Source organism: Salarias fasciatus, chromosome 1 (genome assembly GCF_902148845.1).
Source record: "Salarias fasciatus chromosome 1, fSalaFa1.1, whole genome shotgun sequence".
Taxonomy (NCBI): Eukaryota; Metazoa; Chordata; class Actinopteri; order Blenniiformes; family Blenniidae; genus Salarias; species Salarias fasciatus.
This window is the reverse complement of record NC_043745.1, coordinates 13,662,192-13,678,706: the sequence shown is the minus strand read 5'-3', so window position 1 is coordinate 13,678,706 and position 16,515 is coordinate 13,662,192. Positions and strand designations below refer to the sequence as shown.

The 16,515-nt window shown below is 39.7% G+C and overlaps 1 protein-coding gene and 1 long non-coding RNA gene across 3 annotated transcripts in view; one reads left to right on the top strand and one right to left on the bottom strand.

Moving 5' to 3' along the window:
• The first annotated feature begins 9,509 nt into the window (after positions 1-9,509).
• The window catches only part of LOC115393598 (UDP-glucuronosyltransferase 2C1-like), a 17,647-nt gene continuing 10,641 nt past the window's right edge, over positions 9,510-16,515 (top strand). The window contains exons 1-3 of one of the 2 annotated variants that reach the window (XM_030098711.1): positions 9,510-9,859; positions 10,247-10,360; positions 13,341-14,949. In XM_030098711.1, coding sequence (XP_029954571.1) covers positions 9,857-9,859; positions 10,247-10,360; positions 13,341-14,924 — 1,701 coding nt within the window. In that variant the 5' untranslated portion in view covers positions 9,510-9,856 and the 3' untranslated portion in view covers positions 14,925-14,949. The remainder of the gene's footprint in view (positions 9,860-10,246; positions 10,361-13,340; positions 14,950-16,515) is intronic. The other variant, XM_030098785.1, reaches the window with a different exon arrangement.
• The window catches only part of LOC115393943 (uncharacterized), a 22,671-nt gene continuing 20,056 nt past the window's right edge, over positions 13,901-16,515 (bottom strand). The window contains exon 3 of the long non-coding RNA XR_003931983.1: positions 13,901-13,941. This is a non-coding gene — a long non-coding RNA (uncharacterized LOC115393943). The remainder of the gene's footprint in view (positions 13,942-16,515) is intronic.

The window sequence follows — 16,515 nt, the reverse complement described above, 5'->3', positions numbered from 1 at the left end:
CTCATGTCCTCCTCCTCCTCCTCCTCCTCCTCCTCCTCCTCCTGCTGCTCGTTCACAGAGCGAGTCCGCCCCAGCCCCCATCACCAGCAACCACCCCCACAATGTGTCCCTCCCCTTCCCCAAGCACTTTTGTGGTCACTAATAACAGACAGAAATAGTAGCTCCCTCTGCGTGTTGGGCTCTCTGCCTCTCCACGACAGCAAATGGCAAACTCTGCCCACAAGACCGTTCCCTCCTGTTTTTGTCACGGTCTTGGAGTCAGCATTGATGGTTTGCAGAAAAATGTGATGTTGCTTTTTGGAGCTGGAACCTGGAACATGGGGATTTCTAAAAGGAATGTTTCTCGAAGGAATTAACATACTGTCGGAATCTAGAGGTTTATGAGGTAGAAATAAATCATGTGTTGATAAATCCATTGCCGTTTACTCCATTAACCCACTGTATTTTCATTACATCGCTCGCGGCAAATACAATACTTTGAAAATGGATTGCAAGATTTCAACCCAAGATGCTGTAATCCTCACATTTGAAGACATATATCCCAACAATTCTATGCAGAACCAAATAAAACATTTTTTTTTGTGAAAGTTTGTTTTCTGATCAAATGTAATGATATAGTTTTATATTAAGAAGAAATCCTCCCAGCAATCATTCAGATGACTGTAATAAAAGGATGAGAGAAGAAGTGGGTGACGGAGTTCACACTCTGAATGTGGAAAATAAAATCAATTAACCAAGATTTTATCTTTTCAATATTGAATCGAAAGAGTGTAGATAATTAAACCTGCTGGATGTTTCATGCCATGTGAGAGAAGGAAATATTTCATTTCCACGGCATGTGTGTTTTTAAGAAAACTTTCACGGCTGGAAGACAAACAGAAAACGTCTATTTACATACAACAACAATATGAACAAGTCTGATCCCTTGACAGAGGCTGACCAAGGGGCAGAGCTTCCCTGGTGGCGGCTGGTGTAACGATTGATCACTCCTTTCATCCTCACATTCTTAAGTTCTCATTACTATTGTATATTATAAAACCTCAACAGAAAGTGCAGGATCAGACTTACATCTGCAATCGACTGAGTTTTTTGTGCTTTTCACTTTAACCTACTTAAATCACTGTTACACTACGTAATAACCGACCTTGCTGAAGTAGAGGGTCTGTTTGATGTTTCTTGGTTTATGCAATGTCTTGACATATCCTGCTCATTCAGGGTTTGTGTTACATGCCACTTCTTTCACTTCTAACTTCTTACAATAATAGCTCAGATTTGTCAGCAATGGAATTGCTTACAAGAGAACATGAATAATGGGAAGAATCCGCAGGGACAGAAATAACAAATAACAAATTTACATTCAATTTGAATCATGTCTAGAATCATAATACTACGACTTAGTGCAGCTCAAATGTTCAATAGCGTTCAGTTATTTGGATCCTGATACTTTGCAGCTAATACATTTACACTGTTCTTATTCAAAGTGACAATTTTAAATCAGAAGCAATTATTAAGAGCGGTAAATTTTCATGATGAATTAAAACACCTGAACAGATGGACAGTCCTGACTGGGTACCACAACCTCATTTACTGAAGCTTTTATACAGCACACAAATCATTGTTATTGCTATAATCAACAACATGGCCAACAAATGCCATACAGCCCTTCTTGTACTTATTTACTTGTAGTTCACAGAGGAGATGATCATGATCTCTACAGTCAACTTACTGGCCACATCATTTGCTGTCTGTGTGAGGACTGAGGAGATGGGCTCTCAGACTGATATTGAAACTCTAATGCTCTGGTTAAGTATTATCGTTCTCTTCCCAGGTGCTGCTTATGCATGAAAAGACTTTTTTTTTATTTTTGCACAGAAACACTTTTTTTTTTTTTTTAACAAAAAGAAAATATCTTTAAACAATCAGTGCTTAGAAGTGAAAAGGTCTTCCAGTATTTCCAAGCAAGAGTCAAGACATTACCTGTGTTCTAAACTTTCCAACCCTCCTATACCACCGGATGCAACCACTGTTGATACAATCCTCTCTTTAAATACATTTCAGAACAGACTTGTGTCTGTGGCAGGATGCTGGCTGGTGGGAGTGCACCAATGAACAAACTTAAGACAGCTTAGGAGGAAGACTTGGACTTTCTTTATCCGAGGGTCTGTGTTTTAAAACTGGTTAACTCTTCCTCTCCATGGTCACAGTATTCCAATTCAAATACAGCCCACAAATCTAAAGCCAGACAAGCTACTTTTTTACCCTGAGGTTAGCCCACTGTGTACTAAATTTAAAATCTATAGGTAATGCCTGCCTTTTTCATATGTACAGGTCATGTCATGGGAAGTTCTGGCAACCTTTAATTAAACATGTTTCAAACCTTGTTTACATCTGACATTACTACATTCTACCAACTCATCAAGGTTATCTGTTCATGAAGACAGGCTGATACCGATGTATATGAGCTGACTGGAAGTGACTGGGGATTATTTTTCTATTTTTTTTTATTTCATTCTAGTGTTTAATTGTTGATTACAATACAACCCCCTTTTTTGTGCTAGATGTTGACTTATATCTTAAGTACTTTGTCTTGATGAACATCGCTTTATGTTTTGTATTGAATAAAAAGATTTTGATTTGAAAAGTGAAATGCCATAAAGACATGATGCACTTTTAACAATAAACTCCGTCTGATTTGTTTAACAATGTATTTGCAGTTTCTATTAATAGAATATGTCACTATTTCTAATAGAGGGTCACTGGAGAAAACGTTTGGATGATTTACAGGCAATTAAATATTTTTTCAAGTCCTTTTTAACTTCTTAAGTGAATTGAGCTTCAAAAATTAAGGATACAAAAAACTATATATGCTTTAAATACAGTGGACAAACGTCAATCTTTCCTTGCAACTGCAAAGATTGATCGACATAAAGAACCTACCCCAACTCCTCGCCCACCCACTCCTCCGTCCGGGTGTCGCTAATGTTTCACTGCTTTTCTTCTTTAAACTGGAGAGGAGGAGGAGGAGGAGGAAGAGGAGGAGCTCCTGAATGGCGGTTTGCCTCCTCCTTCCCGGTTTGTCAACATTCCCAGTCGGTGCTCTCTTTGAAAAGTGTGGGGAAAGTGTTGAAACCACAGTGAGTAGAAAGCCCTTGTTGTTAATGATGCATTTCAGTAACTCAGTGAAGTTTGTGGATTAACTTTGTCTCTAGATGTACTAAGAGCTCTCTTAAAAGAGGCATTTTTTTTAAACCAGCAGTCATCAACCCTCTTAAAAAAGGACTAATCTGGATGCACCAGCAATAAATGTTTACAAGCCCGTATGAAACCTGCTTTTCTTTGATAAGGTGGTTGAAAATGTGCTTTCTTTTTATGGTATACACACCTATTATTTCAATATTTTTCAGTCTGGATAAACATCAAACCACAGTGCTACAGTAGTAAAACTGCACTTATTAAAGTGATGGCGTACTTGGAGTATCAGTTTTAGAGTTACTGGTTGTTAGTACTGCTTTTGACAGATGACCGACATACTGCTTAAAAAATAATTGAGAAATTTCTGGCACTGCAATAAATTTACTTTAATCTTACATGTGAGACAGGGAATATTCCGTGTCAGTAGGTGATTATGTATCGGAGGGCATGAAAATCACTTGGTTCTGAATTGAGGTTCCATCCATGGGCCTGATTTTTTTAACATCTAAATGCTCCCTCTGGTTCAGATTGTGGAAAATTGCAACATCCCCTCTCATAATTATGCAGATGACACACAGCTGTATGTATCATTGTTTCCATGCACCTATTTTTATTCGAACTTTCAAAAATAACAAAAACAAACTTTAATGGAAACACTGTAAATAAAAAAAAGGCTGAAAATTGACAAAAAGGTCTTTATGCTTGGAGGTGGTGGATTTGTCTGCGAATCACCAAAGGAAAATTCCACTTTTTGCTCGGGAAACAGGTGTTGCAGATAAATGATGACTGAACTTTATACCACATCACACTTCTGAACCAGATATCACGTCACACGCAGTGGTGGCTGCTCAAGAGAGGACACTCGGGTAGAGGGACGAAGACACAGAATATTTTCTGGAGTTAATAAAAGAGGCATACATTCATGCACGAGTATGTTGTTTGTTTTGAGAGATACCCTCCCCTTGCAAGATTCTGCAAAAAAAATAAATGGGAACAGGCATAAAGTCACATTTTCTTTTTGCGCATTTTCACTAAATTCACTCAAAAATGTCCAAATATTCAGATGGACATCCAGCTAGTGTCAGGGACTGACCGCAGCGCCTCATATATTCCTGCAAATGCAGAAATGAACAACTGTGTAGATGTCTGAACCTTCCAAAAGTCAACTCAGAAAAATCCAGAGGTATTTGATTTTGGCTGCAAAGAAAAAACATCAGTGATTAACTTGACTCCATGTAAATCTGAATCAAATCAAGCCTTGATGCTGTTATGGTGTATTTGAATTGTCTCTTCAGTCAAATGATTGTACATTGTTTTCATTCCAGATGAGGTCGATGTGTTGCTTCAGTGCTCTGCTGCTCCTCATAATGGCTCCAGTAGTTTGTCAAGGTGGTAATATACTGGTCTTTCCTATGGAGGGCAGCCACTGGGTCAACATGGATGTTCTGCTTCAAGCTTTGCACTCCAGAGGCCACAGTTTAACTGTTGTGCGCTCCAACAAAAGCTGGTACATCAAAGAGAAATCATCCTACTACAATACCATTACTGTTTCAGTGGAGAAGGCTGTCGATCAGAAGTTCATTCAAAAAGTCATTTATGAAATCATGGAATATGAACGAGGGGCTTCTCGCTTGGTGTATCTTTTCCATTTAATTGTTGGTATGTTTGGTACTTTTCTTGAATCTCACGAACTTCTTGGTGGGTTTGTTTCAGCGTTGCTAGATGACGCAGAGTTAACAACATACATGAAAGACAGCAAATTTGATCTTCTGCTCACTGATCCCTGCTGGGGTGGTGGAGCCATTGTGGCCAAATATCTCAACCTTCCATTAGTTTATAATGCCCGGTGGTTAATAGCTGGAGATGCTCATCTTGCTATTGCCCCTTCACCTTTATCTTACATACCTGTAACAGGAACTCGCTATACTGATCGGATGACCTTTGTCCAGAGAGTTAACAACATGATCTTACATGTAATAACCCAAATACAACTCAGTTGGGTGATTAAAGATGTATATCAGAAGGTGTGTGAGAAATATCTTGGGCCTGACTGTGACTACTATCAGTTAATGATTGATGCGGACATTTGGCTGATGAGAACAGACTTTGTGTTTGATTATCCACGCCCCACCATGCCTAACGTCATCTACATGGGGGGGTTTCAGTGTAAACCTGCCAAACCTCTGCCTCAACATTTGGAGGACTTTGTGCAGAGTTCTGGAGATCATGGATTCATCATCATGTCTCTGGGAACTTTTGTGAGTGAACTTCCTGCTGATTTAGCAAATGAGATTGCTGCAACTTTTGCCAAACTGCCACAGAAAGTCATCTGGAGGTATAAAGGAGAGAAACCAGACACTCTGGGTAACAACACTTTACTGGTGGACTGGATGCCACAGAATGACCTTTTGGGACACCTGAAGATCAAACTGTTTGTGGCTCACGGAGGAACAAATGGAATCCAAGAAGCAATTTATCACGGAGTGCCGGTTGTGGGCATTCCTCTGTTTTTTGACCAGTATGACAACATTCTCCGTCTGGCAGACAGAGGAGGAGCTAAGATTTTGAGTTTATCTACAATGGACAAAGATGACAACTTCCTGAAGGCCATTCAGGAGGTCCTTACTGAGCCCTCCTACAGGAACAACATGCAGAGACTCTCCAGGCTGCACAGGGATAAGCCAGTGACACCGATGGATAACGCCCTCTTCTGGATGGAGTTTGTCATGAGACACAAAGGTGCAGCTCACCTGAAAGCTCAGGGCAACAGGATGCCCTGGTACTCCTACCACTCTGTAGATGTCGCTCTGTTCCTGGTTGGAGCTCTCATCCTCCTGCTGTTCACTGTTTTCTTCTTGTTGAGGTGTTTATGTGCTGCTGTGTGTAAGCGTAAAGCAAAACGTGATTGAGAATCATGAATATACATCATGTCGGGTCACTTAAATCACTTCAGTTCATCTTTTGGTGATGTTATATTTGACTATTTTCAATTAGTGTTAAAACTTTGTAAGCAAATCAAAGATATGCATTAAAATTCATTTAAATAAATGTTTTAGGTTAATTTAATGATACATATTGCCTTGTAAATTAGCATTACTGCAGTTTCCCAGCATTTAGATTATTTTTCAGGGAAAATGTTCATCGTTTTCTTGCCATATTTTACAGATTTATACTGTACATGTGTGTTATAATGATGCTAACTCTGATTCCCAACACCAAAGAAATTAAAGTCAGTTTGTTTGTCATGTTTTCTTTCGTCTGTTTACCAAGACACAGATTTTGGTGTTTATCATGAGTGAAACAGAGCAGCTGAAGTAGCCTCATGTTCACTTATGCTGTTGACCTTTCACTTTAAAGTCTGAGCAAATTAAGAATTATGACAGAGAACATTTTTAGGCCATGACTTTGTAAATGTTATTGTTCTGATCCTGAAATGCACACACTATAAAAGACAATCAGTTTTCGCGAGCATAATTTAGTGTGCTGTATTGACCAATATTGATCTACTGATTGCCTTTATTGCCTTTTACTGGAGTAAAGTGTGTATCCAGATATCAAAAAGTCTGGCAGATTTGTAGTGTGTATCTGTTCCTATCAGGACAGATAACAGAAACAGACAGACTTTAGGTCATGTTACATCTTTAAACTGGAGCATAAGGTTTTACATATGTCATAGTAAGTACATGTTGCCATAATTGGACTCATCTGCAGTCAGATGTTAATGTGTGGACGAAGCTTGCACAAATGAAACAAATGACATCAACGCAACATGGGAAATATACCATGAATACTACAAAGATGTTGAGGTTTAATGATGTCCCACGCATCATGACAATTATATATGTACAAAACATCAGTAAGACAAAACTGAGACAGCAAAAGTGGTAAAACATAGTACACACGTGAACACGGTATCAGGTGTCATGCTGCTGGTTTATATGAATAAACACACTTAAGAATTTCTTGCTGTTTTTATTTATTTTTTCTCCTCATCACATATCACCACTAAAATAATTCCCTGAGCTCATTATATGATCCAGTCGTCTGCTGCTCCAGTTGCTGTTGCAGTACAGCTCTCATCAGATTTTCTTCTCCAGCAGTTTTTCCTACAAACTCCTACAATGAAATGTCCTGGATTCTTCTTTCACATTCTGTCTCTCACAGTCTAAGTGTACCTGTCATGAAAATTACAGACCTCTGTCATCATTTTAAGTGGGGAGAACTTCACCAATCAATGGCTGACAATACATTTTTGCCCCGCTGTACACTGCAATGTACATGTTCACCTTTTTCAGCTCTTACACGAGAATTGTCCCCCAAGCTGCATATTAGGTTGGTAGTAAACTTAGCCAAAGGATTAGCCCAATGTACACTTCTGTCTTCACTTTTTCAAAGAAAATTCAATGAGACAACGGTTCATCACCTTTTTCAAAATAAAACAGCATCAATACTTGCCTGAAACTACATAATAATGTGTCTGGAAGCAAAGAGTTCCTCAGGATCATTTTGAATGGCCTGCTTCAAACACACCTCGATTGTTGATGACTGAGTCATGTCTGTTGTTGTGTATGTGATGATTGCAAATATCTTTTTTGAGATAGAACACTGTTTGAGTTTTTGTCATTGCAGAAAAATGACGAACCGAATAAACATAACAAGAGGTAAGATAAGAAATGTGGAAGCAAGCTTTAGTCACATGGCCATGAAGTCTGCAAACAGGCTTGACCCTGAACAAGACATCAAAAAAAGAGACAAAAAAACAATCTGGTAAACAAGGTGGAAATCTGAACTCAGGAAAGATGCTCCTTGCTGGTTATGAACTGGATCAGCTAAAAGCTACAGAATGATCAGAATCACACACAAAGTCAGAATGTGAGTGTGTTTCTCAATGGGGATTTTTGGCCTCTTAACTTCAACTTGAACTTTCACCTGGACACCGGTGCATGCGCCCAGAGCTCAAGGATGCTATAGAAACACAGACAATAAAATTGATACATCCTTTAAACTTCAGTTTTTGTTGACCTTTGAAACGATACTCGAGGTTTGAGCAGTATGGTAAAGTTCACAGCAGGCTAGACAATGACGCTTTCAGAGTGCACAAAAATCTGATGGAGGGGCTTTGCTTTTCAATTCAGTTGCTAGTTTCCTTGTTAAATTGTTTCCTCTCGTCAGCCTGAACATTTGTCATTCATTATCATAAGCAATGTAATCCGTTTTGTCACATGTTCACTTTGTACAAACAATGGTTGAATATTCTCTCTCTTAAAATAAAATGATACTCATTTTATCTGTTTTCAAGTTGTTTTTAACTGTGCAGGAGTAAATTAATGAAACAAATACATTTTATTATTATTATTATTATTATTATTATTATTATTATTATTATTATTGAACAGTTTTACTAAATCTTAAGGCAGTTTTTGTTGTAATTTCTATTACTTTTGATAGCATGATGGTATGCTCTGTCCATTTCAATTTACTTGGGGTTTTTTCAAACGCTGTCAGTGGTAACTCTCTGTGCTTTTTTTAAAGATTATTTGTAATATTTGACAACTTTTTTTTTAAATGAGATCCTCAGCGATCCCTGTTGAATTGTTGATTAATTTGTGTCTGAATGACTTTTTAGTTGAAATATCTGCAAACAGGAAGATTATTAGTTTTCCCGGAACTTAAAGAAAAATGAATATGAGTGCTTTCGACCAACGATGTTTAGCACTAGATTTTTATTTTGAAAATAATATTTACCTTTACGACTCTTCATGTTGACTTGTCACTGGTAATCTTGCAATAAACTTTTATGGCACGCAGATTGATCCGGTTGTCTGATCACCACTGGGTAAAAGAGCACAGAGGAATGTGACTCTGTTTCTTCCTGACTGGTTGGTGAACAGTTTCTGTATTTTACTTCATAATGTCTTTTGAGCTGAGAGATCTGACCTGACCTTAAAACACAAAGAATATTAGTTTTAAGCCTTGGAACTAAAAGGAGAATGAATATGAGCACATTAAAACAAATGATGGAGAGCAATAATTAGAGGTTGATTTATTTAGTATATTCTTGCAAGACTATCTGTTTAATATTGTCCAATAATTGTTCAGTGTTTTCATGGTTAAAGATGGGATGTTTTGTGGTGTGTGACTTAAAAAGGAATCGAATTAATAATTCAAAAAAGTGTGTTATTATTATGATTATTATTTACAATTTAATTTCGTTTTGGACTTGTTTTTTTTTTTCCTTGTTGCTTGTTTTTCTTGACAGATCTGGCAACCCTCATCCCGACCTGGCAACACAGATTCTGCATTCAGAAGCGGAGCTTCGCTGTTTGAGCAGGAAGTGTGCCTTGTTTAACCTATTTTGATTGTTAAATATGATCACAATGATTGGGATCAAACAGTAATTACAGCTACAACCCATGTCAGTGATGATGGGTGGAGCTCTCCTAGATTTTAAAACAACCTGAGAAAGTTGAATTTGACCAGGGTACTTTTACAATTGACCAGGGATAAATCTGTCAATCATAATCTTGCAATAAACTTTGCACACGGACTGATCCGGCTGTCTCCTCTTCACCGAGTGAAAGAGGACAGAGGAAAGTGACTCTTCCTGGACTTAAGAGTCAGTAACTTCAAGTCGCTGTCTTGGTGAGGACACAGAGAGCAGACGATGGTGAGTTGAAGTGCGGGCTGATGCTGGCGATTTTCTGTTCAGGTTAAAGGTACTGTAAAAACGTAAAAGAGATAACTGGCATTTTTTAAATAGGTTACTTTAAGGTATAGAACAGAAACTTTCAGTAGAAAAACCCAAAAGTAGACATACTGTTCACCTGAAGGACGAAGTGAACAATGAAGTACGAACTTCTGTGCAGTCAGGGTCGTATGAGGACACACTTTAGGAGCAGCAAAGACACTCTGCAGGAACAACACGTCGGGAAAGGGCTTAACGGACTTTTTTCAGCTGTTACAGCTATGTTTTTCCCCTTATTACCATGTAGTAAGGAGTTTTTCTGACCCGCCTTTAAACGCACCATGAGCGCACTCTGCTTAATGCCTGCAGGTGTGGATCACTGACGGGATGCATGTTGCTGAAACTGTACAGCAAACCAGCCAGAGCCAGCACAAGACAACAATAACAACAAGCGTTTCTATTTTTTTTCCCCAAACAAACCGTGTAAGTGGAGTAATGCTGTTGAGTGCAGAAAATGGTAGCAAAATATCTATAAAAAGGCAGCAGGTCGTGCCATTGTCCTTTCTTCTGAATAATTTTGCACATCTTTGCTGTCACATCTGACTAAAATGGTGTTGTGTTAAGTGTTGTGTCACTTTCTTGTGTTCATGCCATTAAATTAAAGGTGCAATAAGTAAGAAATTTACTACTGAAAATTATTAAATGATTCAATTCATTCACATTTTTCACCTGACATTTGAGAAAAATTCCCTTTAAAGGTGCATTATGCAGTTTGCTCGTTTTATGCGAAACACCGACCCCTGCAGGCCTTGGGCGTAACTGCAGTACTGTACGTGCACAGAAGAGGGGAACTCCTTCCTCGCTCTTTTAGTAGCGCTCGAGTAAAATTTAAGTTTCTTTTGCCTGGTGGGGTCTGTGCTGGAGTTGTGGCAGTGCCAGAAGCCAGTCTTTTCTTACTTTATGGAAGCTCCATCTTCAGTACTGCTCAATTTTTTGCTGCTAAGCATCTGGCGGAGTAATGGCGGACAAAACGAAACTTAAGAATATCAGGCCAGCGGGAGCGTGCATTACGTCAAGCTCAGAGCGATTCGTACCCAAATCACTCATATTGCTTTGCCTTCAGTGCCCTGCACAGGAAAATAGGAGCAACTGCGATCTTGCAGAAATTGCTCTTGCTGCCCATCAGGCAAAGCTGAAAACGTGTGTGGGTGTGAATAATTGATAATTTAATATTTAAAACTGTGCTGTGCTCCTTTAAACAATCTGTCATATCCATCAATAATGCCTGTCAAAGTTTTTTCTTTTAAATGGAGTTGCTCAAGATGGAACAACTTCAGACTGTCTGGACTGTCACACTTCCTGGTTCCAGAACCAAGAAAGTTCCTGTGGTTGCCAAACAAGATGCACAACATTCTGTATTCTCTAACTGTGCTGTCAGCCAGATGTGCCACAGGTCACGCACTTGTACGCCATCTGCTGCTAGGGTGACACTAGGGCTGGGTTTAAAAAATCGATTAATCGATTTTGAATCGATTCTCCTTTTAATAGCCCTATATCGATTCATAAAACCCTTGAATCGATCTATTTGATGTGTCTTTTTCCCCCACAGTGTCATGTGACTTTTCGCGTGACACGAGATCTCGCGCGACTTGTCCATAGTGGTACAAAACATCATGGCGGAAACGCTGAAAGCACCGGACCTGCCAACCTGTACGCATTTTGCGTAGCAGGTACTTAATTTGACATCAACATACGCTGGTACGCTCCGTCTCATTAAACTACGCAAAAAGCTGCAGACATCGGTGAGCGCCGTTAGAAATGTGGACGTGCAGTACTCATGTTGACAACACGATGCAGCAGTGCAGTGGTGCAGTTTCAACCAATCTGCATTGAGTTGCGGAGAATATCGGGTCTGCCGAACCCACAGCGTCGGCCCGCTCTCTCCTGTCCTCCGCCTCCTCCTCCTCTCTTCCTGTTCCCCGTGCCCCCACCCGCCAAGACTTGCAGCAGCTGGCGGCTAAAATGCTAAAATGGTGTGTGTGTGTGTCTGTGTGTGTATGCACGCGTGAGTGTACGTGTGTGTGTTTTGGCAAATATGTACTGTTAACAACGTTACTTTCACGTTGAAAATACGATGTCATAATGAGGAAATAAGCGCCGAAAGTTTTTTTTTCCTATCGACATGATTGCGAGCAGTGTGTGTGCGTGCGTGTGTGCACGCACGCTTGTTGTGTGTGCGTGCGCGTGCTAAGATGTCTGGATATACTTTGAATTTCATTTTGAACCCACAGGTAATGCGCGTACAAAATTAAAGGGGCGTGGCTTGGTAGGTCACGAAAGCAGAGGGAGGGCAGAACCTCAAGATGTTGGATTAAAAAAAACCTCTCTTTCTTTCAAAACTCCGGACACGAGCTTTAACTGAAAAAAAAAAAAAAGTCAAAGAATTGAATCGAATCGAAAATCATGAATCGAATCGAATCGTTTTCGGAAATTCAAATCGATACCCAGCCCGAGGTGACACTCCACTTGAAGTCTCCAAAACCAATCATGGGACTATACTATTTTGTGATTTTGTCAGTTCCATTGAATTTTTTGTGCTCAATAATTTTATTTCATTTTGCACTGAATGATCTGGATACTTAACCTGAGATTTCCTGCATCAGTGTTAGATTTTGTTAGTATATAATTTAAAGAAGTATTTTCAGTTTGCTGGTGCTGTACTGTGGCTCTTGGTGATGATTGATTCTGTTGTCACTCAGGAAATGTGATTGAATGCGAGATGGTCATAAATCCCTCAACAGACCTCTGAAAAATTTGTACCTCGTACTTCTGAGGTTAGGCTTATGCCCCTGAAGTTGGGTCCATTAGAGGGATTCACCACATATCATCTTTGCAGCAGTGTGTAACAGTCAAAATAGTGCACCACCCCTTTAAGATGCAGAAAATGATGTGGTGTCATACTTTTTTTTTCTTCACTTGTGCAGTACTTTTTGGAAATGAATGATGCAGAGCTTTTATTTTAGTTTTACTTTTTTACTATTTGCATTGATGTGGACACCTTAGACTAGTATACATGGGCGTCTCAGGAGCAACCAGTCTTTATTAAGTTGAGGATTTTTTGGTAAGCATGTAATGAACGATGCACTGTGGGTAATCCCTCGTCAACATCTGCATTGGACCCGAACCATCACAGGTGTCTCAGTAAAAGAAATTCCAACATATTATCTCTGAAAGGGAACAACGTCAAAATGAACACAATGAAACCTCATAATTGTTCAAACAAATCAATTGACTGGACACGGCAGAATTTGTGCAGATCTCAGTGGAATGATGTTTTCTCTCTCTCTCTCTCTCTCTCTCTCTCTCTCTCTCTCTCTCTCTCTCTCTCTCTCTCTCTGTCTCTCTCTCTCTCTCTCTCTCTCTCTCTCTCCAGTCCATTGATTATGACATGTTTTCATTTCAGATGAGGCTGGTCTGTTGCTGCAGTGCTCTGCTGCTGCTCATTCTCACTCCCAGAGTCTGTCAGGGTGGAAACATCCTGGTACTTCCTGCAGAAGGCAGTCACTGGGTCAACATGGATATTGTGCTTCAAGCTTTGCACTCCAGAGGTCACAGTGTGACCGTTATGCGCTCCAACAAAAGCTGGTACATCAAGGAAAAGGCCCCCCACTACAATACTATTACTGTTCAAGTGGAGAGAAGTATAGATGAGTCGTTCGTTGCACCAGTTGTGTCAGAGACACTTGCATTTGAACGCGGAGCTATTCCTTTGACTCATTTCCTCTACACGACTTTTGGCATGCTTGGTGTATTTCGTGAAGCTCATGAAATTGTGGGTGAGTTTGCATCAGCATTGCTGGACAACACAGAGTTAGTAACACGAATCAAAGACAGCAAATTTGATCTTCTTCTCACTGATCCCTGCTGGGGTGGTGGAGCCATTGTGGCCAAATATTTCAACCTTCCATTAGTTTATAATGTCCGCTGGTTAATAGCTGGAGAGGCTCATTTTGGTATTGCCCCTTCACCTATATCCTATATCCCTATAACAGGATCTGGTAACACTGACAAGATGAGCTTTCGGCAGAGAGTTAAAAACATGATGCTGCACATATTCAGTCAGATACAAAATAACATAGCGAGCAGAGACATATATCAGAAGGTGTGTGAGAAATATCTTGGGCCTGACTGTGACTACCATCAGTTAATGATTGATGCGGACATTTGGCTGATGAGAACGGACTTTGTGTTTGAATATCCCCGCCCCACCATGCCTAACGTCATCTACATGGGGGGGTTTCAGTGTAAACCTGCCAAACCTCTGCCTCAACATTTGGAGGACTTTGTGCAGAGTTCTGGAGATCATGGATTCATCATCATGTCTCTGGGAACTTTTGTGAGTGAACTTCCTGCTGATTTAGCAAATGAGATTGCTGCAACTTTTGCCAAACTGCCACAGAAAGTCATCTGGAGGTATAAAGGAGAGAAACCAGACACTCTGGGTAACAACACTTTACTGGTGGACTGGATGCCACAGAATGACCTTTTGGGACACCCGAAGATCAAACTGTTTGTTGCTCATGGAGGAACAAATGGAATCCAAGAAGCATTGTATCACGGAGTGCCGGTTGTGGGCATTCCTCTGTTTTTTGACCAATATGACAACATTCTCCGTCTGGCAGACAGAGGAGGAGCTAAGATTCTTTCAGTAGCTACAATGGACAAAGACGACAACTTCCTGAAGGCCATTCAGGAGGTCCTGACTGAGCCCTCCTACAGGAACCACATGCAAAGACTCTCCAGGCTGCACAGGGATAAGCCAGTGACACCGATGGATAACGCCCTCTTCTGGATGGAGTTTGTCATGAGACACAAAGGTGCAGCTCACCTGAAAGCTCAGGGCAACAGGATGCCCTGGTACTCCTACCACTCTGTAGATGTCGCTCTGTTCCTGGTTGGAGCTCTCATCCTCCTGCTGTTCACTGTTTTCTTCTTGTTGAGGTGTTTATGTGCTGCTGTGTGTAAGCGTAAAGCAAAACGTGATTGAGAATCATGAATATACATCATGTCGGGTCACTTAAATCACTTCAGTTCATCTTGAGATGATATATTTGACGATTTTCAATTGAACGCTGATTCAAATTAGTGTTAAAATTTTGCAAGAAAATCAACGATATGAATTAAAATTATTTCAAGTTTTTTTTTTTTTCATACAATGATAAAGATTTCCATGTAATGTAGTATGACTGCAGTTTCCAAGCATTTACAATGTTTTCCAGGGAAAATGTTCATCGTTTTCTTGCCATATTTTACAGATTTATACTGTACATGTGTGTTATAATGATGCTAACTCTGATTCCCAACACCAAAGAAATTAAAGTCAGTTTGTTTGTCATGTTTTCTTTCGTCTGTTTACCAAGACACAGATCATGGTGTTAATCATGAGTGAAACAGAGCAGCTGAAGTAGCCTCATGTTCACTTATGCTGTTGACCTTTCACTTTAAAGTCTGAGCAAGTTAAGAATTATGACAGAGAAAATTTTTAGGCCATGACTTGTAAATGTTAATGTTCTGATCCTGAAATGCACACACTATAAATGACAGTCAGTTTTCGTGAGCTTAATTTAGTGTGCTGTATTGACCAATATTGATCTACTTATTGCCTTTATTGCCTTTTACTGGAGTAAAGTGTGTATCCAGATACACAAAAGTCTGGTGGATTTGCAGTGTGTATCTGTTCCTATCATGACAGGTAACAGAAACAGACAGACTTTAGGTCATGTTACATCTTTAAACTGGAGCATAAGATTTTACATATGTCAAAGTAAGTACATGTTGCCATAATTGGACTCATCTGCAGTCAGATGTTAATGTGTTGACGAAGCTTGCACAAATGAAACAAATGACATCAACGCACCATGGGAAATATACCATGAATACTACACAGATGTTGAGGTTTAATGATGTCCCACGCATCATGACAATTATGTATGTACAAAACATCAGTAACACAAAACTGAGACAGCAAAAGTGGTAAAACATAGTACACACGTGAACACGGTATCAGGTGCCATGCTGCTGGTTTATATGAATAAACACACTTAAGAATTTCCTGCTGTTTTTTTTGTTTTCTCCTCACCACATGTCACCACTAAAATAATTCCCTGAGCTCATTATATGATCCAGTCGTCTGCTGCTCCAGTTGCTGTTACAGTACAGCTCTCATCAGATTTTCTTCTCCAGCAGTTTTTCCTACAAACTCCTACAATGAAATGTCCTGGATTCTTCTTTCACATTCTGTCTCTCACAGCCTAAGTGTACCTATGACGAAATGTACAGACCTCTGTCATCATTTTAAGTGGGGAGAACTTCAACAATCAGTGGCTGACTCAATACATTTTTGCCTGTGCACATTTTTCAGATCTTATATGAGAATTGTCCCCCAAGCTGCATATTAGGTTGGTAGTAAATTTAGCCAAAGGATTAGCCCAATGTACACTTCTGTCTTCACTTTTTAAAACAAAACGCAATTAGACAAAGATTCATCGCCTTTTCAAAATAAAACAGCATCAATTCTTGCTTAAAACGACATAATAATGTTGTGTCTGGAAGCAAAGAGTTCCTCAGGATCATTTTGA